The sequence below is a fragment of the Calonectris borealis genome, chromosome 33, assembly GCF_964195595.1.
Source record: "Calonectris borealis chromosome 33, bCalBor7.hap1.2, whole genome shotgun sequence".
Taxonomy (NCBI): Eukaryota; Metazoa; Chordata; class Aves; order Procellariiformes; family Procellariidae; genus Calonectris; species Calonectris borealis.
In genome coordinates, this window is record NC_134344.1 from 563,379 (window position 1) to 587,683 (window position 24,305).

Consider the following 24,305-nt stretch of genomic DNA (forward strand, 5'->3'; position numbering starts at 1 on the left):
AACGCTGGCTGCCTTGTCCCAAATACACCCAACCCCAAACACCTAAAACCCTTCTGCCTTCATTGGGTCCAGGAGGATCTCCAAGGAGGGAGATCTTCTGCCTCATTGGGCCTAGAGACCTTCATTTGGTCAAGAGAGGATCTCCATGGAGGAAGATCCTCTGCCTTCATTGGGTCCAGGAGGATCTCCAAGGAAGAAGATCCTCTGCCTTCATAGGGCCTAGAGACCTTCATTTGGTCAAGAGAGGATCTCCATGGAGGAAGATCCTCTGCCTTCATTGGGTCCAGGAGGATCTCCAAGGAGGAAGATCCTCTGCCTTCATAGGGCCTAGAGACCTTCATTTGGTCAAGAGAGGATCTCCAAGGAGGAAGATCCTCTGCCTTCATTGGGTCCAGGAGGATCTCCATGGAGGAAGATCCTCTGCCTTCATTGGGTCCAGGAGGATCTCCATGGAGGGAGATCCTCTGCCTTCATAGGGCCTAGAGACCTTCATTTGGTCAAGAGAGGATCTCCATGGAGGAAGATCCTCTGCCTTCATTGGGTCCAGGGAGGATCTCCAAGGAGGAAGATCCTCTGCCTTCATTGGGTCCAGAAGGATCTCCAAGGAGGAAGATCCTCTGCCTTCATAGGGCCTAGAGACCTTCATTTGGTCAAGAGAGGATCTCCATGGAGGAAGATCCTCTGCCTTCATTGGGTCCAGGAGGATCTCCAAGGAGGGAGGTCCTCTGCCTTCATTGGGTCCAGGAGGATCTTCATGGAGGGAGATCTTCTGCCTCATTGAGCCTAGAGACCTTCATTTGGTCAAGAGAGGATCTCCAAGGAGGAAGATCCTCTGCCTTCATTGGGTCCAGAAGGATCTCCAAGGAGGAAGATCCTCTGCCTTCATTGGGCCTAGAGACCTTCATTTGGTCAAGAGAGGATCTCCAAGGAGGGAGGTCCTCTGCCTTCAGTGGGTCCAGAAGGATCTCCAAGGAGGGAGGTCCTCTGCCTTCATAGGGCCTAGAGACCTTCATTTGGTCAAGAGAGGATCTCCATGGAGGAAGATCCTCTGCCTTCATTGGGTCCAGGGAGGATCTCCATGGAGGGAGATCTTCTGCCTCATTGGGCCTAGAGACCTTCATTTGGTCAAGAGAGGATCTCCATGGAGGAAGATCCTCTGCCTTCATTGGGTCCAGAAGGATCTCCAAGGAGGGAGGTCCTCTGCCTTCATAGGGCCTAGAGACCTTCATTTGGTCAAGAGAGGATCTCCATGGAGGAAGATCCTCTGCCTTCATTGGGTTCAGGGAGGATCTCCATGGAGGAAGATCTTTTACCTTCATTGGGTACAAGGATGATCTTCAAGGAGGGAGATCTTCTGCCTTCATTTGGTCCAGGCAGGTTCTCCAAGGAGGATCTTCTGCCTTCATTTGGTCCAGGGAGGATCTGCCCCGAGGGCATCCCCCCCCCCCCCGCTTTTAGGGGACCCGGGGGAGGGCTGGGGACCCCTGAATGGACGAGCAGCCACCTCCTCTGCAGGTGTGGCCTGGACAGAAGGGCACCCTGCCCCACATCGCTGCCAGACCCGGTCTGCTACTGGTCTCCAGTGGAGTCTCCAGTGTCTACTACTCTGGTTGAGCTTCGAAGGAGAGTCCATTCCCCAGTTTCCCTGGGATGTGGCCACTGGTTTCCCTGGGACGTGGCCACTGGTTTCCTTGGGATGTGAGCATCTCCTTGGGCATCTCCTTGGGCAACTCCTTGGGCATCTTAGGCATCTCCTTGGGCATCTCCTTGGGCAATTCCTTGGGCACCTTGGGCATCTCCTTGGGCATCTTGGGCAACTCCTTTGGCAGCTCCTTGGGCAACTACTTGGGCATCTCTGTGGGCATCTTCCTGGGCATCTCCTTGGGCACCTTAGGCAACTCCTTGGGCAACTCCTTGGGCATCTTCCTGAGCAACTCCTTGGGCATCTCCTTGGGCATCTTGGGCAGCTCCTTGGGCAGCTCCTTGGGCAACTCCTTGGGCATCTCCTTGGGCAACTCCTTGGGCATCTTAGCCATCTCCTTGGGCATCTTCCTGGGCAATTCCTTGGGCACCTTGGGCATCTCCTTGGGCATCTTGGGCAACTCCTTCAGCAGCTCCTTGGGCAGCTCCTTGGGCAACTCCTTGGGCATCTTCCTGGGCATCTCCTTGGGCAACTCCTTGGGCATCTTAGGCATCTCCTTGGGCATCTCCTTGGGCAATTCCTTGGGCACCTTGGGCATCTCCTTGGGCATCTTGGGCAACTCCTTTGGCAGCTCCTTGGGCAACTACTTGGGCATCTTGGGCATCTCTGTGGGCATCTTCCTGGGCATCTCCTTGGGCACCTTAGGCAGCTCCTTGGGCAACTCCTTGGGCATCTTCCTGGGCATCTCCTTGGGCAACTCCTTGGGCATCTTAGGCATCTCCTTGGGCATCTTCCTGGGCAATTCCTTGGGCACCTTGGGCATCTCCTTGGGCATCTTGGGCAACTCCTTCAGCAGCTCCTTGGGCAACTTCTTGGGCATCTTGGGCAACTCCTTGGGCATCTCCTTGGGCAATTCCTTGGGCACCTTGGGCAACTCCTTCAGCAGCTCCTTGGGCAACTTCTTGGGCATCTTGGGCATCTCCTTGGGCATCTCGGGCATCTCCTTGGCAAGGGAAGCCGCAGCATTAACCCCTGAGGCTCCATTTGCCCCCCCACTTCTAACAACTGATGGATTGGGGGCTTCAGCCCCCCATGTTTGACCCCTTTAGAAGGTCCCAGGCCACCCCCAGCGAGATGGGACAAAGTAGGGGTGCAGCGGGCGAGCCCCCCCCACCCCCCCCAGCATCGCTCGCTGGGGATTCTCCAGTGTCTAATATAAGGGTTGAGCTCCCATGGCTGGGGGGGGGGGGGGGGCGGGCTCGGGGGGGGGGTGGGGAAGGGTGGGGGGGTGAAGGGGAGGCGGGGGCCGCTAGAGGGCCCTGGGTGGTGCTGGAGGAGGAGGAGGAGGAGGAGGAGGAGGAGGAGGAGGAGGGCGGCCACGGCTTCACTGTATCCGGGTCAGACGGGGAACCGCCTCCACCGGGACCGGTACTCGGCGAGGAGAAGTCCCCGGAGCCCGGGGGGGAGCCCCGGGAACCCGGGCTGTGCCCCCCCCGTCCCCCCGCCGCAGGTAACCGGGGGGGCCCCCCCCAATGCTCCCCCTCCCCCCGCTCGCACCCACCCACCCTCGCTGGGTGCCCCGGGAGCCGGGGGGGAGGGGGGAGGTGGGGGGAGGTGCAGTGGGGGGAGGCCATGGGCACCCCAAAGAGTAGGGGTGCAGCCCCCCCCCCCTCCCGGCACGCCAAAAAGCGGGGTGCATCGCCTGGGCACCCCAAAGAGTGGGCAAGCAGCCCTTGGGCATCCCAAAAAGCGGGGTGCGTCCCCTGGGCACCCCAAAGAGCAGGCGACCAGCCCCTGGGCACCCCAAAGTGTAGGTGCATCCCCTGGGCACCCCAAAAAGCGGGTGAGCATCCCCTGGGCACCCCAAAGAGCAGGCGCATCCCTTGGGTACCCCAGAAAGGGGGGTGCATCCCCTGGAGACCCCAAAGGGTGGGCAAGCAGCCCCTGGGCACCCCAAAAAGCAGGGTGCATCCTCTGGGTACCCCAAAGAACAGGCACATCCCCAGGGCACCCCCAAAAAGCGGGGTGCATCTGCCGGGTACCCCAAAGAGCAGGCAACCAGCCCCTGGGCACCCCAAAAAGCAGATGAGAACCTCCCTGGGTACCCCAAAGGGTGGGCAGGCATCCCCTGGGCACCCCAAAAAGCAGGCACATCCCTTGGGCACCCCAAAAAGCGGGGCGCAGTCCCTGGGCACCCCAAAGAGTGGGCAAGCATCCTCTGGGCACCCCAAAGAGCAGATGAGCAACCCCTGGGCACCCCGAAGAGTGGGGGTGCAGCCCCTGGGCACCCCAAAGAACGGACAAGCACGCCCTGGGCACCCCAAAAAGCAGAGTGCACCCCCTGGGCACCCCAAAAAGCAGGCACATCCCTTGGGCAACCCCAAAAAGCGGGGTGCAGCCCCTGGGCACCCCAAAAAGCAGGCACATCCCTTGGGCAACCCCAAAAAGCGGGGTGCAGCCCCTGGGCACCCCAAAAACCAGGTACACTTTAGCACAGGGCACGCAGCTCCGGACACCCTGGGGATCGGGGTGCACAGCCCTGGAAAATTTGGGGAGCAAGGGGAGGGAGACACACACAGAGACCCCCCCCACCCCCCCCAGCCCCTCCATAGAGAAAAGGGGGGGGTATTGGGGTGCTAATGGGAAAGGGGGGGGGGGCTTTTGCCATTGCAGGGGCCGGACTTTTAATTGTGGGGTGACGCCTGGGACCCCCCCGTCCCCCCCTCCAGGACCCCCCCCCCCATTTTTGGGGGCCACCATGCAGGAGAACTACGAGAACGTGATTTCCTTGGGTAAGGGGCACAGGGGGGACCCCGGGATGTGCCAATTTGGGGGGGGGGTTGGGTCATTTTGGGGGTCCCTAGTGCTGTTGTCACCCCATGTGGAGGTTGGGGACCCCCCCCCGCCATGGCACACGATTTGGGGGGGGGAGGCAGCCACGAGCATCCCATGGACTCAGGTGGGTTTTGGGGGTGGGGGTGGGGGGGGTGGGGGTACCCCATGCTGCCTCAGTTTCCCCTGCCACGATGGAGTTGTGGAAGCAGAAGCCGAAATACGGAGCTTTTCACCCCAAAACAGAGGGCGTCTCGCTGCAGGGGGGGGTGGTGGGGGGTGGGGGTGGAATTGGGGGTGATGGAGCCCATCACCGGGGCGTCGGGGCGCCTGAGGACCAACCTTCTTCCCGGCAGCGGAGGAGATCGCCATCAGCTGGCCGCGCATCACCGCCTTCGCCGAGTCCCACCGGAGGCGGGGGCTGGTGTCGGGTAAGTTTTGGGGTTCAGGGGGGGGGTGGTGGGGGACCCCCGCCCCCCCCAAATTTGGGGGAATTCCTCAGGTTTTTGGAGAACCCCCAAATCTGAGGGAATTCCTTAGGATTTTTGAGGACACCCCCCCCACACACACAAGTTTGGGGGAATCCTTTAGGTTTTTGGGGAACCCCCAAATTTGGGTGAACTCCTTAGGTTTTTTGGGGACCCTCAAAATTGGGGAAATTCCGTAGCTTATTGTGGACCCCCCCCAAATTTGGGTGAACTCCTTAGGTTTTTGGGGACCCCCCCCAAAATTTGCGTGAATTACTTAGGTTATTATGGACCCCCCCCCAAATTTGGGTGAATTCCTTAAGTTTTTGGGGACCGCCAAATTTGGGGGAATCCCTTAGGTTTTTGGGGAACCCCTCAAATTTGGGTGAATCCCTTAGATTTTGAGGGACCCCCAAATTTGAGTGAATCCCTCAGGTTTTTGGGGACCCCCCAAATCTGGGTGAATCCCTTAGGTTATTATGGACCCCCCAAATTTGGGTGAATCCCTTCGGTTTTTGGGGAACCCCTCAAATTTGGGTGAATCCCTTAGATTTTGAGGGACCCCCAAATTTGAGTGAATCCCTCAGGTTTTTGGGGACCCCCAAATTTGGGTGAATCCCTTAGATTTTTGGGGACCCCCCAAATTTGAGTGAATCCCTCAGGTTTTTGGGGACCCCCCAAATTTGAGTGAATCCCTCGGGTTTTTGGGGACCCCCCAAATCTGGGTGAATCCCTTAGGTTATTATGGACCCCCCAAATTTGGATGAATCCCTTAGGTTTTTGGGGAACCCCCAAATTTGAGTGAATCCCTTAGATTTTGAGGGACCCCCAAATTTGAGTGAATCCCTCAGGTTTTTGGGGACCCCCAAATTTGGGTGAATCCCTTAGATTTTTGGGGACCCCCCAAATTTGGGTGACTCCCATAGGTTTTTGGGGAACCCCTCAAATTTGCATGAATCCCTTAGATTTTGAGGGACCCCCAAATTTGAGTGAATCCCTCGGGTTTTTGGGGACCCCCCAAATCTGGGTGAATCCCTTAGGTTATTATGGACCCCCCCGAATTTGGGGGAATCTCTTAGGTTTTTGGGGAACCCCTCAAATTTGGGTGAATCCCTTAGATTTTGAGGGACCCCCAAATTTGAGTGAATCCCTTAGATTTTTGGGGACCCCCCAAATTTGGGTGAATCCCTTAGGTTTTTGGGGACCCCCCAAATTTGGGTGACTCCCTTAGGTTTTTGTGGAACCCCAAATTTGAGTGAATCCCTTAGATTTTGAGGGACCCCCAAATTTGAGTGAATCCCTCAGGTTTTTGGGGACCCCCAAATTTGGGTGAATCCCTTAGATTTTTGGGGACCCCCCAAATTTGAGTGAATCCCTCAGGTTTTTGGGGACCCCCCAAATTTGAGTGAATCCCTCGGGTTTTTGGGGACCCCCCAAATCTGGGTGAATCCCTTAGGTTATTATGGACCCCCCAAATTTGGATGAATCCCTTAGGTTTTTGGGGAACCCCCAAATTTGAGTGAATCCCTTAGATTTTGAGGGACCCCCAAATTTGAGTGAATCCCTCAGGTTTTTGGGGACCCCCAAATTTGGGTGAATCCCTTAGATTTTTGGGGACCCCCCAAATTTGGGTGACTCCCATAGGTTTTTGGGGAACCCCTCAAATTTGCATGAATCCCTTAGATTTTGAGGGACCCCCAAATTTGAGTGAATCCCTCGGGTTTTTGGGGACCCCCCAAATCTGGGTGAATCCCTTAGGTTATTATGGACCCCCCCGAATTTGGGGGAATCTCTTAGGTTTTTGGGGAACCCCTCAAATTTGGGTGAATCCCTTAGATTTTGAGGGACCCCCAAATTTGAGTGAATCCCTTAGATTTTTGGGGACCCCCCAAATTTGGGTGAATCCCTTAGGTTTTTGGGGACCCCCCAAATTTGGGTGACTCCCTTAGGTTTTTGTGGAACCCCAAATTTGAGTGAATCCCTTAGATTTTGAGGGACCCCCAAATTTGAGTGAATCCCTCAGGTTTTTGGGGACCCCCCAAATTTGAGTGAATCCCTTAGATTTTGAGGGACCCCCAAATCTGGGTGAATCCCTCAGGTTTTTGGGGACCCCCCCAAATTTGGGTGAATTCCTCAGGGTTTTTTTTGGGGGGGGGGGGGTGTCTCCCGGTGTTTTTTCCAGGCGTGGAAGCGGAGGGGGAACAGGGTCAACCGGAACCCACCCAGATCCAACCCTCGGCGGGGGCCGGCTCCAGCGATGGGGGGGTGAACCCCGATTTACGCCGCCAGTTGGGCCTGATCCTGCAAACGGCCGGCAGGAGCCAGGTGGAGAAGATGCTGCGGGAGTTGGTGCGGGAGCAGGGGCAGGGGGGAAAGCGCCGGAATCGCAAGAAGACACCCAAGGATGGAGGTAAATTTGGGGGGGGGGGGACCCTCCAAAGACCCTCCCCCAAGACCCTCCCTGAGAATTTCCCCCCCCCACACCACATTTTAGAACCATCCCATGGGAAATGAGGTGAGGGACAGGTTTTGGGGTGCGGTTTTTCATAGAATCCTGGAATGATTTGGGTTGGAAGGGACCTTGAAGATCATCTACTCCATGGGCAGGGACATCTTCAACCAGGTCAGGGTGCTCAGAGCCCCGTCCGTAGCATCACAGGAGGCTTTGGGTGGCACCTTTGAAGACCCTCTAGTCCAACCCCCAGGGTCATCTTCAACCACCTCAGGGTGCTCAGAGCCCCGTCCGTAGCATCACAGGAGGCTTTGGGTGGCACCTTTGAAGACCCTCTAGTCCAACCCCCCCACCATGGGCAGGGTCATCTTCAACCAGCTCAGGGTGCTCAGAGCCCCCGTCCAGCCTGACCTTGAACGTCCCCAGGGCTGGGGCATCTCCAACCTCTCCCAGGGTCTCACCACCCTCAGCGTAAAGAATTTCTTCCTTAGATCTGGTCTGAATTCTTCTTGTAGCTTAAAACCTTGACCTATCGCTACGGGCCCTATCAAAAACTCCATCTCCAGAAGGTAGACCATGAGGTCCACCTGGAGCCTTCTCTTCTCCAGGCTGCCCAACCCCAACCCCCCCAGCCTGTCCTCACGGCAGAGCTGTTCCAGCCCTTGGATCATCTCCGTGGCCTCCTCTGGACGCGGCTCCGAGAGGTCCACGTCCTTCTTGTCCCGAGGTCCCCTGGACGCGGTGCTGCAGGTGGGGTCTCACCAGAGTAGAGGGGGGACATCACCTCCCTGGACCTGCTGGCCACCCTTCTTCTGAGGCAGCCCAGGAGATGGTCGGCCTTCTTGTCCCAAGGACGAGCACGTTGTGGGCCCATGTCCAGCTTTTCATCCCCCAAGTCCTTCTCCACTCTCCACCCCTCCATCCCCAGCCTGGGTCCTCTTTGGGGTTGCCCCGACCCAGGTGCAGGACCTTGCGCTTGGCGTGGTTGAACCTCATGAGGTTCACCTGGGCCCACCTCTCCAGCCTGTCCAGGACCCTCTGGATGGTTCCCTTCCCTCTAGAGCATCAACCAGCCCACTCGGCTTGGGGTCATCTCCAAACTTGCTGAGGGTGCCCTCGATCCCACCATCTGTGTGGTTGACGAAGCGATGGAACAGTACTGGTCCCAGTATGAACCTCAGAGGGACACCACTCATCACTGGTCTCCATCCGGACGTGGAACCGTTGACCACGATTCTCTGGCTGCCACCATCCACCCAATTCCTGATCCACCAAACGCTCCATCCATCAACCCCATCTCTCTCCAGAAGAAGGATGTTGTGAGGGACCATGTCAAAGGTCTTCCAGAAGCCCAGCCAGATGACATTTCCCATGTTGGGGGGCTTAAAATTAATTTGGGGGGGGGTCTTGTGCCGGGAAAGGCTCATGGTTTCTCACCGTGGTGCAGGTACCGGCGCCGGGAGCGGGACTGAGGAGGATTCGGCACCGCGGGACGGCGAGGAGACGGCGCTGGAGGACGCCAATCAGCGCCAAAGCGAGGGTGAACCCCCCGTCGCCGGTAAAGGGAACGGGGGCAAAAAGGGGGGCGTGGCATCGCCGGCATCCCGGGGCGGTTGTGCCGAATGCGGGATACGGAATCGGTCGCAGAGTCCGGTAAAACCGCGGCGGTGCTCTGAGTGCGGGCGGCGGTGTCGGCAATCGGGTCGGCAAGCGGAACGCGGCGGGGAAAAGCCGCACCAGTGCGGTGACTGCGGCAAAGGCTTCAGCCGAGGGTCTAACCTTGCCCAGCACCGGCGTATCCACACCGGTGAACGACCTCACCGTTGCGGTGATTGCGGTAAAGGCTTCATCCAACGCTCCGACCTGGAACGGCACCGGCGGGTACACACCGGCGAACGGCCGTATCCTTGCGGCGACTGCGGCAAACGCTTCAGCGTCAGCTCCCACCTCGACCGGCATCGCCGTACCCACGCCGGTGGACCCGGTCCACCCACCCAACCCCGCTCCCGTCCTCGACCGCCTCCGCCGGAGGGGTCACCGGCTCCTCACCGTTGCCCTGAATGCGGTAAAAGCTTCGCCCAACGCTCCGCCTTGGCCAAACACCGTAAGACCCACAGCGGCGAACGGCCTCACCGCTGCGGCGATTGCGGTAAGAGCTTCAGCCGAGGCTCCAACCTCACCCAACACCGGCGCATCCATACCGGCGAACGGCCGTTTGCTTGCGGCGATTGCGGCAAAGGTTTCATCCAACGCTCTGACCTGGAACGGCATCAACGGGTACACACCGGCGAACGACCCTATACCTGTGCCGAATGCGGTAAAAGCTTCAGCGTCAGCTCCCACCTCGACCGGCACCAGAAGATCCACGCGGCCGAACGGGCGTCTTACCGTTGCCCCGAACATCTAGCCGGCTTCTTGGCCGCTCACCGTCACGGTCGCCTCTTCCAATGCGCCCAATGCGGACGATGTTTCGGTCAAGGCGCCGCGTTGCTTAAGCATCAACGTGCCCACAGTGCCGGAGGAACCGTGGGGCAGGTCCCCAAGTGCCCGGATTGCGGGAAGAACCGGAGCGGCACGATGGGTTTATGTCCCCGCGGTCAACAATGTATGGATTGCGGGAGGGAATCGGATACCGGCGTCGGTGAAACGGCACCGGCGGTACCGCCGGAAAAACCCTATAAGTGCGGGGAATGCGGGAAAGGGTTCGGACAACGTTCGGCGTTGGTTAAACACCGGCGTATCCATACCGGCGAAAAACCCTACGCCTGCGGGGATTGCGGGAAGGGTTTCATCCAGAAGTCGGACCTGACCATCCATCGCCGGATGCACACCGGCGAGAAACCTTACCGTTGCGGCGAGTGCGGGAAATGCTTCAGCGTCTCTTCCAACCTCATCACCCATCAACGGACCCACCTCGGCGAAAAACCCTACCAATGCCCCGAATGCGGCAAGAGCTTCATCCAACGTTCCGAGCTCACCATCCACCAACGCGTCCACACCGGCGAGAAGCCCTACAAGTGTCCCGAGTGCGGCAAGTGCTTCAGCCGGAGCTCCCACCTCAACCGTCACCAACGCACCCACGCCGGGGACAAACCCAAAGCCGCCGCCGCCGCCGCCGCCGCCGGCAGCCCCCTGCCGCCCTCCGGCGCCTTCAGCGCCGCCGCTTTCTCCCCGCCGTTGGGCGGTTCGGCGGCCCCCATCCCCTCGCTGGCCTCCTTCCCCGCCTCCCCCTCGCCCCTGCCCATCCCTTCCCTCTCCAGCCCCGCCCTGGACCTGCCGTGGGCCCTCTCCTTCCCCGCCCGCGCCTTCCCCCACCCCTCCTTCCCCTCGGCGCCCGCCTCGGGGGCCCAGACCTCCTCCCTCATCAACTGAGCGGTGCCCGGCCCTGGCCGTGGCTCCATCTTCTTCCCAACCTCCCCAGCTGCTCGCCCAACACCCAACCTGGGTTGACCTCAAAGCCCCGGTGTTGGGCGGCTTGTTCCCACCCAGAGCCGTTCAGCCTGTGTGGCTAATTAATGATCTCTCTAATTAGGGGATGGGGAAGTCCCCTTTATGCCGTGGCTCCATCCTCCTCCCAGCCTCCCCAGCCGCTCGCCCGACACCCAACCGGAGTTGGCCTCAAAGCCCCATCACTGGGGGGGTGGTGAGGAGGGCTTGTTCCTGGCCAAAGCTGTTCATCCTTCATAGGTAATTAATGAGCTCGCTAATTGGGGGGGGATGTGGAGTCCCACCCAGCCCTGGGTTCATCTTTCTCCCAACCTCCCCAGCCGCTCGCCCAACACCCAACCTGGGTTGACCTCGAAGACCCATTGTTGGGAGGGGCTTGTTCCCACCTGGGGCTGTTCAGTCTTGGTGGCTAATTAATGAGCTCGCTAATTAGGGGATGAGGCAGCTCCTCCAACCTTGACCGCAGCCCCAGCTCCATCCTCTTCCCAACCTCCCCAGCCGCTCGCCCAACACCCAACTGGAGTTGGCCTCAAAGCCCCATCACTGGGGGGTGGGGAGGGCTTGTTCCTGGCCAAAGCTGTTCATCCTTCATGGGTAATTAATGAGCTCGCTAACTGGGGGGATGTGGAGTCCCACCAAGCCCTGGGTTCATCTTTCTCCCAACCTCCCCAGCCGCTCGCCCAACACCCAACCTGGGTTGACCGCAAAGCCTCAGTGTTGGGGGGTTTATTTGCACCCAGAGCCAGCCTTGGTGGCTAATTAACGATCTAATTAGGGGATGGGAACCCCTCCCCCTTAAATTCATAACCAAATTACCACATTTTCACAGCAGGAAGACCCATCCCTTCCCCAAGCCACCCTCCCCATGGCAGGGGAGGGGCAGGGACAGCACCCACTGCCACCCCTCAGATTTTGAGGCAAAGGGAAGCGAATCAAATCAATTCCCCACCTAATTAGGATGACTTTTAACGGACTTTTCCCACCCCTTCCTCCTCCCGCCGTGTTTTGAAGCACCATCGAGAGCAACCCAAATTCATCCGAGGCGGGAACTGGTAAAAACTGAAGCAGAAAATGGTTTTGGGGTTTTTTTTTTTCCCCCCTCATTTTCTGCCGGTTTTACTCTTTTTGGGCAGATTATTTAGGGGGGTGGGCAGGGGGTGAGACCCATCTGGGCTCGAGGGGCGATCTTTGAGGTCATTTTTTTTTGTTGTTTTTTTTTTTTTTACTGCTGTCACGTGACTTGTTCGTGGTTTTTCGGCACAGCCGGGCGGCGATGATGCTCCCCAAGTGCCATTATTGGGGTAAAAAACCCCCAGATTTGGGTCACCGGCACTGCCAAGCATGTGTTTCGGAGGAAAGACTTTTTATTATCTACACGGAGCAGTCGACCGTGGGGTTTGCTCGGTCGCCCAAAACGGGAGCAAAATTGAGCTGTTTTCAGCTTTTTTTTTTTTTTTTTTTTTAAAAAAAAAAAAAAAAAAAAAGGATTTGTTTTGTTACTTTTGTGACTTTGTATTCCAGCGTCGCCTACGAGTCGGTTCAATAAACGGGAGCTGGACGCCCGCGTGCGTCCCGCGGCCGACTCACGATGAAAAGTGCTGGTTTTCTCCCTAAAATGGGGTTTTCCTTAATTCCTGGCGTCACCGACACTCTCAAAACGGTGGGCGCAGCGTGTCCACCCCCCCCCCCCCAAATTGGGGCAGAAAATAGGGAAAATCCTATTTTCCTCACGTTAAGGAGAAGGAAATGTTTCCTGCCTGTTTCTTCCGAGGGTAAGAGCAAAGGTGCAGGCGGGGGGGGGACTGCAGGCAGGGGGGGGGGACTGCAGGCAGGGGGGGGGACTCTGGGGGATTTGGGGGGGTTTCAAGGGGTTCCCCCCCCCTCCCCGGGCCACGACCATGCGACATTCCAATAAAGACCCAGCAGCGACTCACGTTAAATAACAGCAATTATTAAATACCCCAAAATCACGTTAAATAACCCCGAATTAAGTAAAATTTAAATAACCGTGAATTAAATAGAACTTTAAATAACCGCGGATTAAATAAAACTTAAATAACCGCGGATTAAATAAAACTTAAATAACCGCGGATTAAATAACGGCGAAATAAATACAAATACAATAAATAAATATCGTAGCAAGGGGAGGGGGATGAGGTGAGCAGCCCCGAGGTTGGATGAGGGGCACCCATGGGTGCTAGGGGCAGCCCCGAAAGTGAGGTAGGGGTACCCATGGGTGCTGAATGCCTCTCAAAGTGCATGGTGAGGGGCACCCATGGGTGCCGTCACAGCCCTAAGGCCACAGTGATGGGCCCCGTAGTGTCTCTGGGGCGCTGGGTGCCACCCCAAGGCCCAGGTGAGGGGCACCCATGGGTGCGTGGTGCCACCCTGTGGCCACTACAATAGGCACAGTTACCAGTCCAGCATGATGTTGGGCGCAGCCCTGAGGCCACGGGCGATGGGCACAGCGAGGTGCCGGGTGCCACCCCAAGGCCGAGGTGACAGTCCTGGGTGCCACCCTGAGACCAGGGTGAGGGTCCCGGTTGCCCCTCAGCGGGCAGTACCTCCAGCTGTGCAGTTGTGGGGCCGCAGGGCGGGTGACAGCAGCAGTCGGGGACAGGAGGCACCCATGGGTGTCCCCACGGGTGCTGCTGGTGTCCCCACCAGTGTCCCATTGAGTGTCCAGGTTGTCCCCGTGGGTGTCACAGCAGTCCCGGGCAGCGCTCCGTGCCCCGGCAGGGATGTCACAGCAGGCGTCGTGGGTGTTTCGGGTGTCACCACGGGTGTCTCGGGTGTCACAGCCACCTCGGGTGTCACATCCTCGGGCGCGCTGTACACCTGGGCGCTCACCACAGCCAAAAGCAGCACCAGGAGCCGCTTCGCCGCGCTCGGCTCCTCTGTGGGGGGCGGCCGCCGCACCTGAGGGGGCAACAAAATGGGGTAAGAACTGGCCTGCCTGGGGCAAATACCCCGCTGGGGCAAGTAACTCCCACCTGGGGGCAAACACCCCCTCCCTGGGGCCAAGTATGATGAGGCTCAGGGAACCCATCCAAGGGTAAACATCCCCTGACCCTGCTTAGCTTCCAGAAGCGTAACTGGGGTAATTGCCTCCCCCCCCGGGCAAATACTACTCCTGAGCAGGCTTAGGGAACCCATCCAAGGGCAAACCCCCTCCGACCCTGCTTAGCTTCCAGAAGAATAACTGGGTAACTGCCCCCCCCCCCCGAGGCAAATACTCCCCCGTGCAGGCTTAGGGAACCCATCCAAGGGCAAACCCCCCCCGACCCTGCTTAGCTTCCAGAAGGGTAACTGGGGTAACTGCCCCCCCCGAGGCAAATATTCCCCCTGTGCAGGCTTAGGGAACCCATCCAAAGGCAAACCCCCCCCCGACCCTGCTTAGCTTCCAGAAGGGTAACTGGGGTAACTGCCCCCCCCGAGGCAAATATTCCCCCTGTGCAGGCTTAGGGAACCCATCCAAAGGCAAACCCCCCCCCCGACCCTGCTTAGCTTCCAGAAGGATAACTGGGGTAATTGCCCCCCTCAGGGGCAAATAACGACCCTCGGGGGGGGATATACCACCCCGGGGGGGGGGGAATTCACCCCCAGGTCCCCCCCCCGGACGCCTGCCCCCCCCCCACCCCAGGCACCAGGTGGGGGTGAGTCAGGCAGGAAGAGGCGGGGGGGGGAAGTGACTCACCCCCCACCTCCCCAGGCCCCCCCTCCGGCAAATGGGCTTCATCCTGCCCGCCCCAGGGGACCCAGGCGTCCGGGGAGGGGATCCCCCCCCCCCCCCACCCGTGATGGGGGGATCTCAGGCGTCCGGTACTCACAGCAGGCGGCGGGTAAAGAACACGGCGGTGCCGGCGACGGGGCCTGGGGGGACCGCTGGACCCTACCGGGGTCTCGAAGGTAAAATACCGGGGTGGGGAAGGGGTGATTCCACCGGGGACCCCCTCAGGGTGGCCCCAACCCCGGCCCGGACACGTTGTCGCTGCCGCCGCCGCCGCCACCATCGTCACCGTCATCTCGCAAAATGGCGGCGGCGCTGCCGGCCGTTCTTCTTATGGCGGCGACGACGCTCCGCCTCCTGCAGGCAGGGGACACGCCCCCTCCGGCGACTCCCATTGGCTGCCTTCCGCCGGAGGGGGCGTGGCCTCGCAAGGATGCCCCGCCCGCCTGTCCAGGGGGTGGAGAGGGGGGGCTATAGGGGGATAAGGGGGTATATGGACCCCTATAGCGTAGCGTATGGGAGCCATAGGGGAATATAATGGTCTATAGGGGGCTAGGGGAGTTGTGTAGGGGGCTAAGGGGGCCGTATAGGGGCTATAGGGGGTGTATAGGGGGTGTATAGGGGGTGTATAGGGGGCTATAGGGGGCTATAGGGTTGTATAGGGGGTTATACAGGGATTGCATGGAGGGGTACAGGGGGCTATAGGGGTTGTATGGAGTGATAGGGAGCTGTAGGGGGCTATAGAGAGTGTATGAGGGGGGCTATATGGGATGTATAGGGGGCTACAGGGGTTGCGTGGAGGGGTACAGGGGGCTATAGGGGTTGTATGGGGTGATAGGGAGCTGTAGGGGGCTACAGGGGGTGTATAGGGGGCTATACAGGGGTTGCGTGGAGGGGTATAGGGGGCTATAGGGGTTGTATGGTGTGATAGGGAGCTGTAGGGGGCTATAGAGAGTGTATGAGGGGGGCTATAGGGGATGTATTGGGGGCTACAGGGCATGGAGGGGTGTAGGCGGCTATAGGGGGTGTATTGGGGCTACAGGGCATGGAGGGATATAGGGGATATACGGAGTGTATGGGGTGAAAGGGAGCTGTAGAGGGCTATAGAGAGTGTATGAGGGAGGCTATAAGGGGAATATTAGGGGCTAAAGGGGTTGCATGGGGTCTATAGGGGGTGTATGGAGGTCTATAGGGGTCTATAGGGTCTTTAAGGGAGGTCTATAGGGTCTTTAAGGCTTGTATAGGGGCCATATAGGGGGTGTGCGGGGGTCTAGAGGAGCCCACCGAGGTGTACAGAGGCTGTAGAGGGGGTTCAGGGGGGTCTATAGGCGTGTATGGGGATGCATAGGGCTGTATGTGGGTGTATAGGGGGGTATGGGGGTATATGGGGAGTATAGTGGACTATGGGGGAGTGTAAATGAATGCAGGGGGTATATGGAGGGCTACAGTAGGCTATAGGGGAGTTTGGGGGTGTATATAGGAGTGTATGGGGAAATACTTGGATGTAAAGGGGTATATAGGGGTGTAGGGGGATTTGTGGCAGCATAGGGGATATATAAGGGGTTATATAGGAGCATATATGGGTGTATAGGGGCTGTTTGGGGGTGTATAGGGGCTGTTTGGGGGTGTATAGGAGCTGTTTAGGGGATGTATAGGGGCTGTTTAGGGGGTGTATAGGGATGGGAGGGCATAAAGAGGGGTTCACTGTGCATTGACCTCCTGCCTAACCCCCTGTAGCCCCCCCCCCCAACTCCCCTTCCCCTATAGCCCCTATAGCTTCCTGCCCCCCCCCATACACGTATGTCACGCCACGGGTTTTCCCACGTTGCACAACCAGGCTCAGCCTCGTGTGGGGGCACCCGGACGCCTGGGTCCCCTTTTGGGGGGGTGTCTATAGGGTGGGGGTGGGGCTATAGGATGAGACACCCATATGTCTGGGTGTGTGTCCCCCCCCCATGGGGGCTGCCCGGACCCCTACAGAAGGCAAGGTGGGGGTTGGGCAGCCTGGGTTCCTAAGCCCTGAGTCATGGAGGGGGGGGGGAGGGGGAAGAGAAGGGGGGGAGGGGGAAGGGGGGGGAGGGAAGGGGGGGAGGGGAAAAAGGGGGGGTGGGGGAGGGTGTTTGCGTCATTCTCCCCTTTTCCACATCGCAAGCGGGGGATGGGCAGGGAGGACGGAGGCATCCGGGGACCCCAGATCCCTGACCCCCCCCCCCCCCCAAAAAAAAAAAGGGACCCATCTCCCCCCACCCAGGGGACCCATTGTGGGGGGGGGGAGGACCCAGGGGACCCCATTGCGGGGGGACCCAGGGGTCTGGGTGACATTGGGTGTCACCGACTTCTTGCCGGAATCACCCGCTCCACCGAGCTGGGAAAATCCCGGAGCCTTGGGTGCCTTCCCGGAGCCTTGGGTGCTTTCCAGACCATGGGTGGGGGGGGGTCTTGTGCGTCAGAGAATAAGGGTGGGGGGCAGGCCCGGACGCCTGGGTTCACCCATGTGCCACCCATAGGGGAGGGGGGGGGACCCGGGGGTCCGGGCACCCAAGGGAGGACCCCGGGGTCCAAGCACTGAGGGGGGATCCAGGGTGCTGGGCTCCCGGGGGAGGATCCAGGGGTCCGAGCACCCAACGGGGGGGACCCAGGGGTCCGAGCACCCAAGGGGGGGACCCGGGGGTCCGGGTACCCAAGGGAGGACCCAAGGGTCCCAGCACCGAGGTGGGACCCAGGGGTCTGGGCACCCAATGAAGGGCCCAGGGGTTCGGGCACCCCAGGGGGGGACCCAGGCATCTGGGGACCCCAGGAGGGGACCCAGGGGTCCAGGCACCCTGGGGGGGACCCTGGCATCTGGGCACCCCATGGGAGACCCGGGGGTCCGGGCACCCAAGAGGGGACCCAGGCGTCAGGCACCCAAGGGGGGGACCCAGGGGTCCGGGCACCCAAAGAGGGGACCCAGGGGTCTGAGCACCCAGTGGGGGGGGACCCAGGCATTCGGGCACCCAAGGGGGGGACCCAGGGGTCTGGGTACCCAAGTCGGGGTCCCCAGGGGTCCGGGCACCCTGGAGGGACCCAGGGGTCCGAGCACCCAGTGGGGGGGACCCAGGCATTCGGGCACCCAAGGAGGGGACCCAGGGGTCTGGGTACCGCATGGGGGACCCAGGGGTCTGGGTACCCAAGTTGGGGTCCCCAGGGGTCCGGGCACCCAATGGGGGGAACCCAGGGATCCGGGCACCCAAGGGGGGGGGACCCAGGGGTCCGGGCACCCAATGGGGGACGCAGGCATTTGGGCACCCAAGGAGAGGACCCAGGGGTCTGGGTACCCAAGTCGGGGTCCCCAGGGGTCCGGGCACCCAATGGGGGGGACCCAGGGGTCCGGGCACCCTCACACAGACGAGACGGACACAAACGACCCCAAACCCCTCTATATATTAGTGTAAAAATCTGCATTTTGGCACCAAATATTTACAGCCCCTCCCCCACCGCCACCCCCCGCCCCTCCCCCGCTGCCACCGTGGCTAATTAGCCCCCCACTAATGAGGAATGAGGGTGTGGAGATGGGTCCAGGGGACACCCAGAGATCTGGGGGGTCCCAGGGGTCTGGGGGCACCCAGGGGTCTGGGGGTGGTCCCAGCAGTCTCGGGGGCACCCATAGATCTGGGGGGTCCCAGGGGTCTGGGGGCACCCACAGATCTGGGGGGGGTCCCAGGGGTCTGGGGGCACCCAAAGATCTTGGGGGGGATCCCAGGGGTCTGGGGGGCACCCAGAAATCTGGGGGTGGGTCCCAGGAGTCTGGGGGGTACCCATAGATCTGGGGGGTCCCAGGGGTCTGGGGAGCACCCAGACACCTGGGGGGGAGGTCCCAGGGGTCTTGGGGGGCACCCATAGATCTGGGTGGGGTCCCTGGGGTCTGGGGGCACCCAGACACCTCGGGGGGGGGTCCCAGGGGTGTGGGGGGTCCCACGTCAGTAGTGTTGGGTGCTTCCAGTGTTGGGTGAAGAGGAAGATGTGGGGGAGAGAGGGGAGGAGGAAGATGAAGGAGGATGAAGAATGAGGGTGACGGTGAGGAAGAGGAAGGAGAAAGAGGTGGAAGAGAAGGAGGAGGAGGAAGATGAAGGAGGAGGATGAAGGAGAAGGAGGATGAAGAAGGAGGAGGATGAAGAATGGGGAGGTTGAAGAATGGGGAGGATGAGGAGGAAGATGAAGGAGGAGGAGGTGGAAGAGAAGGAGGAGGAGGAAGGTGAAGGAGGAGGAGGATGAAGGAGGAGGAGGAGGAAGATGAAGGAGAAGGAGGTGGAGGAATGTTATAAGGAGGATGAAGCACAGGAAGGAGGATGAAGGAGGAGGTGGATGGCGGAGGAGGAGGAGGATGAAGGAGGGATGAAGAAGGATGAGGAGGGATGAAGGAGGAGGAGGATGACGGTAAGGATGATAAAGCAGGAGGAGGAAGATGAAGGAGGGATGAAGAAGGATGAGGAGGGATGAAGGATGAGGAGGATGAAGAAGGAGGATGAAGGAGAGATGAAGGGTGCTGATGGCGAGGATGAGGATGGTGAGGAGGAGGAGGATGGAGGAGGAGGGATGAAGGATGCTGATGGTGAGGAAGAGGAGGGTGAGGAGGAGGAGGGATGAAGATGCTGACGGCGAGGAAGAGGAGGGCGAGGAGGAGGAGGGCTGAAGATGCTGACGGCGAGGAAGAGGAGGGCGAGGAGGAGGAGGGATGAAGATGCTGATGGCGAGGAAGAGGAGGGCGAGGAGGAGGAGGGCTGAAGATGCTGACGGCGAGGAAGAGGAGGGCGAGGAGGAGGAGGGATGAAGATGCTGACGGCGAGGAAGAGGAGGGCGAGGAGGAGGAGGGATGAAGATGCTGACGGCGAGGAAGAGGAGGGCGAGGAGGAGGAGGGCTGAAGATGCTGACGGCGAGGAAGAGGAGGGCGAGGAGGAGGAGGGCTGAAGATGCTGACGGCGAGGAAGAGGAGGGCGAGGAGGAGGAGGGCTGAAGATGCTGACGGCGAGGAAGAGGAGGGCGAGGAGGAGGAGGGCTGAAGATGCTGACGGCGAGGAAGAGGAGGGCGAGGAGGAGGAGGGCTGAAGATGCTGACGGCGAGGAAGAGGAGGGCGAGGAGGAGGAGGGCTGAAGATGCTGATGGCGAGGAAGAGGAGGGCGAGGAGGAGGAGGCTCAGGCGAGGACAGTGCGGTCGCGCAGCAGCCGGTGCAGGAGGCCGAAGGACGGGCGGTCGGCGGCGTCGCGGGACCAGCAGCGCAGCATCACCCCGTGCAGCGCCGCCGGGCAGCCCGGGGGGCAGGGCAGGTACTCCTGGGGGGCACGGGGGGAACTGGGAGTACTGGGAGGAACTGGGAGGACCGGGGTGAGTGGGAGGACTGGGGGGAACTGGGAGTACTGGGAGGAACTGGGAGGAACTGGGAGTACTGGGGTGAGTGGGAGTACTGGGGGGAACTGGGAGTACTGGGAGTGACTGGGAGTAACTGGGGTGAGTGGGAGTACTGGGGGGAATTGGGAGTACTGGGAGGAACTGGGAGGACTGGGGTGAGTGGGAGGACTGGGGGGAACTGGGAGTACTGGGAGGAACTGGGAGGAACTGGGAGTACTGGGGTGAGTGGGAGGACTGGGGGGAACTGGGAGTACTGGGAGGAACTGGGAGTAACTGGGAGTACTGGGGTGAGTGGGAGTACTGGGGGGAATTGGGAGTACTGGGAGGAACTGGGAGGACCAGGGTGAGTGGGAGGACTGGGGGGAACTGGGAGTACTGGGAGGAACTGGGAGTAACTGGGGTGAGTGGGAGTACTGGGGAGAACTGGGAGTACTGGGAGTGACTGGGAGTAACTGGGAGTAACTGGGGTGAGTGGGAGTACTGGGGGGAACTGGGAGTACTGGGAGGAACTGGGAGAAACTGGGAGTACCGGGGTGAGTGGGAGGACTGGGGGGAACTGGGAGTACTGGGAGTGACTGGGAGTAACTGGGGTGAGTGGGAGTACTGGGGGGAATTGGGAGTACTGGGAGGAACTGGGAGTACCGGGGTGAGTGGGAGGACTGGGGGGAACTGGGAGAACTGGGAGAAACTGGGAGTACCGGGGTGAGTGGGAGTACTGGGGGGAATTGGGAGTACTGGGAGTGACTGGGAGTGACTGGAAGTAACTGGGGTGAGCGGGAGTACTGGGGGGAATTGGGAGTACTGGGAGTGACTGGGAGTAACTGGGAGTAACTGGGGTGAGTGGGAGTACTGGGGGGAACTGGGAGTACTGGGAGGAACTGGGAGAAACTGGGAGTACCGGGGTGAGTGGGAGGACTGGGGGGAACTGGGAGTACTGGGGGGAACTAGGAGTAACTGAGAGTACTGGGGGGGACTGGAAGTACTGGGAGGAACTGGGAGTACTGGGGTGAGTGGGAGTACTGGGGGAACTGGGAGTAACTGGGAGTGCTGGGGTGAGTGGGAGTAATGGGGGTAACTGGGAGTACTGGGGGGAACTGGGAGTAACTGGGAGTAACTGGGGTGAGTGGGAGTACTCACCCAGTACTCACCCAGTCCCCTCCCAGTGCTTCCCAGTCCCTTTCCAGTACCTCCCAGTCCCTCCCAGTGCCTTCCAGTCCCTCCCAGTCCCCTCCCAGTGCCTTCCAGTGCTTCCCAGTCCCCTCCCAGTCCCTCCCAGTCCCTCCCAGTCCCTCCCAGTCCCCTCCCAGCCCCCTCCCAGTGTCTCCCAGTCCCCTCCCAGTGCCTCCCAGTCCCTCCCATTCCCCTCCCAGTGCCTTCTAGTGCTTCCCAGTCCCCTCCCAGTGCCTCACAGTGCCTCCCAGTCACCCTCAGTCCCCTCCCAGTGCCTTCCAGTCCCTCCCAGTGCCCCCTATTCCCCTCCCAGTCCTTCCCAGTCCCTCCCAGTCCCCTCCCAGTGCCTTCCAGTCCCCTCCCAGTCCCCTCCCAGTCCCTCCCAGCCCCCTCCCAGTGTCTCCCAGTCCCCTCCCAGTGCCTCCCAGTCCCTCCCATTCCCCTCCCAGTGCCTTCTAGTGCTTCCCAGTCCCTCCCAGTGCCTTCCAGTCCCTCCCAGTCCCTCCCAGTCCCCTCCCAGTGCCTCCCAGTCCCTCCCAGTCCCCTCCCAGTCCCCTCCCAGTGCCTCCCAGTCCCCTCCCAGTGCCTCCCAGTGCCTCCCAGTCACACTCAGTCCCCTCCCAGTGCCTTCCAGTCCCTCCCAGTGCCGCCCATTCCCCTCCCAGTCCTTCCCAGTCCCTCCCAGTCCCCTCCCAGTGCCTCCCAGTCCCTCCCAGTTCCTCCCAGTCCCCTCCCAGTGCCTCCCATTCCCCTCCCAGTGCCTCCCAGTCCCTCCCAGTCCCCCCCAGTCCCCTCCCAGTGCCTTCCAGTCCCTCCCAGTGCCCCCCATTCCCCTCCCAGGCTTTCCCAATCCCTCCCAGTCCCCTCTCAGTGCCTTCCAGTGCCGCCCAGTCCCCTCCCAGTCCCTCCCAGTGCCTACCTGGCGCCCCTGGGCGCGGAAGTGGTGCCCGGCGTTGGCGATGACCTGCTCGTCGCTCAGGCGCCCGTAGGGCTGCTCGCGGCACCGCGTCAGCACCTCCCACAGCGTCACCCCGAAGGCCCAGGCGTCGCTGGCCGGGGTGAAGGTGCCCTGGGGGGGGGGGCGGGGTGGGGTGAGCAAGGCCACGCCCCCATGGGCACGCCCTACCCCCGGCCAACCTATCCCCCTGCGGCAGCCGAAACCCCCCCCCAGCTCCGCCCATTTCTGCCCAAATCCCCCTCAAATGGCCCCAAATCCCCTCAACCCCGCCCCCTTCTCCCCAAATTCCCCTCCCCCCACCTCCGCCCCCTTCTCCCAAATTCCCCTCCCCCCCAACTCCGCCCCCTTCTCCCCAAATTCCCCTCCCCCCAATCCCCTTCCCCCTCCAACTCCGCCCCCTTCTCCCCAAATTCCCCTCCCCCCCAACTCCGCCCCTTCTCCCCAAATTCCCCTCCCCCCCCAATCCCCTTCCCCCCCAACTCCGCCCCTTCTCCCCAAATTCCCCTCCCCCCCAACTCCGCCCCCTTCTCCCCAAATTCCCCTCCCCCCCAACTCCACCCCCTTCTCCCCAAATTCCCCTCCCCCCCAATCCCCTTCCCCCCCAACTCCGCCCCCTTCTCCCCAAATTCCCCTCCCCCCCAACTCCGCCCCCTTCTCCCCAAATTCCCCTCCCCCCAATCCCCTTCCCCCCAACTCTGCCCCCTTCTCCCCAAATTCCCCTCCCCCAATCCCCTTCCCCCCCCAACTCCGCCCCCTTCTCCCCAAATTCCCCTCCCCCCCAATCCCCTTCCCCCCCCAACTCCGCCCCCTTCTCCCCAAATTCCCCTCCCCCCAATCCCCTTCCCCCCCAACTCCGCCCCCTTCTCCCCAAATTCCCCTCCCCCCCAATCCCCTTCCCCCTCCAACTCCGCCCCCTTCTCCCCAAATTCCCCTCCCCCCCAATCCCCTTCCCCCCCAACTCCGCCCCATTCTCCCCCCCAACCCCCCTTCCCTCTACCCCCGCCTGACCCCTTCCCCCCTCCCCTCCCTTTAGCCCTTCCCCTTCAGCCCCTCCCCTTTTTAGCCCCTCCTCTTTTAGTCCTCCCCCCTTTTAGCCCCCCCCCTTTTTAGCCCCTCCTGCTTTTAGCCCCCCTTGAGCCCATCCCCTTTTGGCCCCGCCCCCTTTTAGCCCATACCCTTTTGGCCCCGCCCCCTTTTAGCCCCACCCCTTTTTAGCCCCACCCCCTTTGGCTCCTCCCCTTTAGCCCCTCCCCGTTCTAGCCCCTCCCCCTTTTAGCCCCTCCCCCTCTTAGCCCCCCTTTTTAGCCCCTTCCCCCTTTTATCCCCTCCCCTTTTAGCCCCCTTTTTAGCCCCTCCCCGTTCTAGCCCCTCCCCCTTTTAGCCCCTCCCTTTCAAGCCCCTCCCCTTTCTAGCCCCTCCTCCTTTTTAGCCTCTCCCCGTTTAAAAGCGCCCCTTTTTAGCCCCTCCCCCTTTTTAGCCCCTCCTCCTTTCACCCCCTCCCCTTTTTACCCCCTCCCCCTTTTTATCCCCTCCCCTTTTTAGCCCCCCCTTTTTAGCCCCTCCCCTTTTTATCCCCCCCTTTTAGCCCCTCCCCCGTTTTAATCCCCCCCTTTTTATCCCCTCCCCTTTTTATCCCCCCCTTTTTATTCCCTCCCCTTTTTAGCCCCCCCTTTTTAGCCCCTCTCCCTTTTACCCCTCCCCTTTACCCCCTCTCCCTTACCCCCTCCCCCTTTACCCTCCCCCTTTACCCTCCCCTTTACCCCCTCCCCCTTACCCCCTCCCCCTTACCCCCTCCCCCTTTACCCTCCCCTTTACCCCCTCCCCCTTACCCCCTCCCCCTTACCCCCTCCCCCTTTACCCTCGCCCTTTACCCCCTCCCCTTTACCCCCTCCCCCTTACCCCCTCCCCTTTACCCTCCCCTTTACCCCCTCCCCTTTACCCTCCCCTTTACCCCCTCCCCTTTACCCTCCCCTTTACCCTCCCCTTTACCCTCCCCTTTACCCTCCCCTTTACCCTCCCCTTTACCCTCCCCTTTACCCTCCCCTTTACCCTCCCCTTTACCCTCCCCTTTACCCTCCCCCTTTAACCCTCCCCTTTACCCTCCCCTTTACCCTCCCCTTTACCCTCCCCCTTTACCCTCCCTTTACCCCTCCCCTTTACCCTCCCCTTTACCCTCCCCCTTTACCCTCCCCTTTACCCTCCCCTTTACCCTCCCCTTTACC

General features: G+C 60.6%; 3 protein-coding genes across 3 annotated transcripts in view; 1 reads left to right on the forward strand and 2 right to left on the reverse strand.

The window, feature by feature from the left end:
* LOC142074173 (uncharacterized) overlaps window positions 1-24,305 on the reverse strand; it is a 227,996-nt gene that overhangs the window by 24,878 nt on the left and 178,813 nt on the right. The window lies entirely within an intron of this gene.
* LOC142074105 (uncharacterized) lies at window positions 4,401-10,900 on the forward strand. Its single transcript, XM_075134552.1, has 4 exons — window positions 4,401-4,434; window positions 4,831-4,905; window positions 7,124-7,351; window positions 8,841-10,900. The coding sequence occupies exons 1-4, from the start codon at window positions 4,401-4,403 to the stop codon at window positions 10,763-10,765; spliced, it is 2,262 nt and encodes a 753-aa protein (XP_074990653.1). The 3' UTR covers window positions 10,766-10,900.
* IER3 (immediate early response 3) lies at window positions 10,975-14,901 on the reverse strand. The gene is made up of 2 exons (XM_075134736.1): window positions 14,671-14,901; window positions 10,975-13,759 (listed from the first exon to the last, which is right to left on the reverse strand). Exons 1-2 carry the CDS (start codon window positions 14,863-14,865, stop codon window positions 13,391-13,393), a joined length of 564 nt encoding a protein of 187 aa, XP_074990837.1. The 5' UTR covers window positions 14,866-14,901; the 3' UTR covers window positions 10,975-13,390.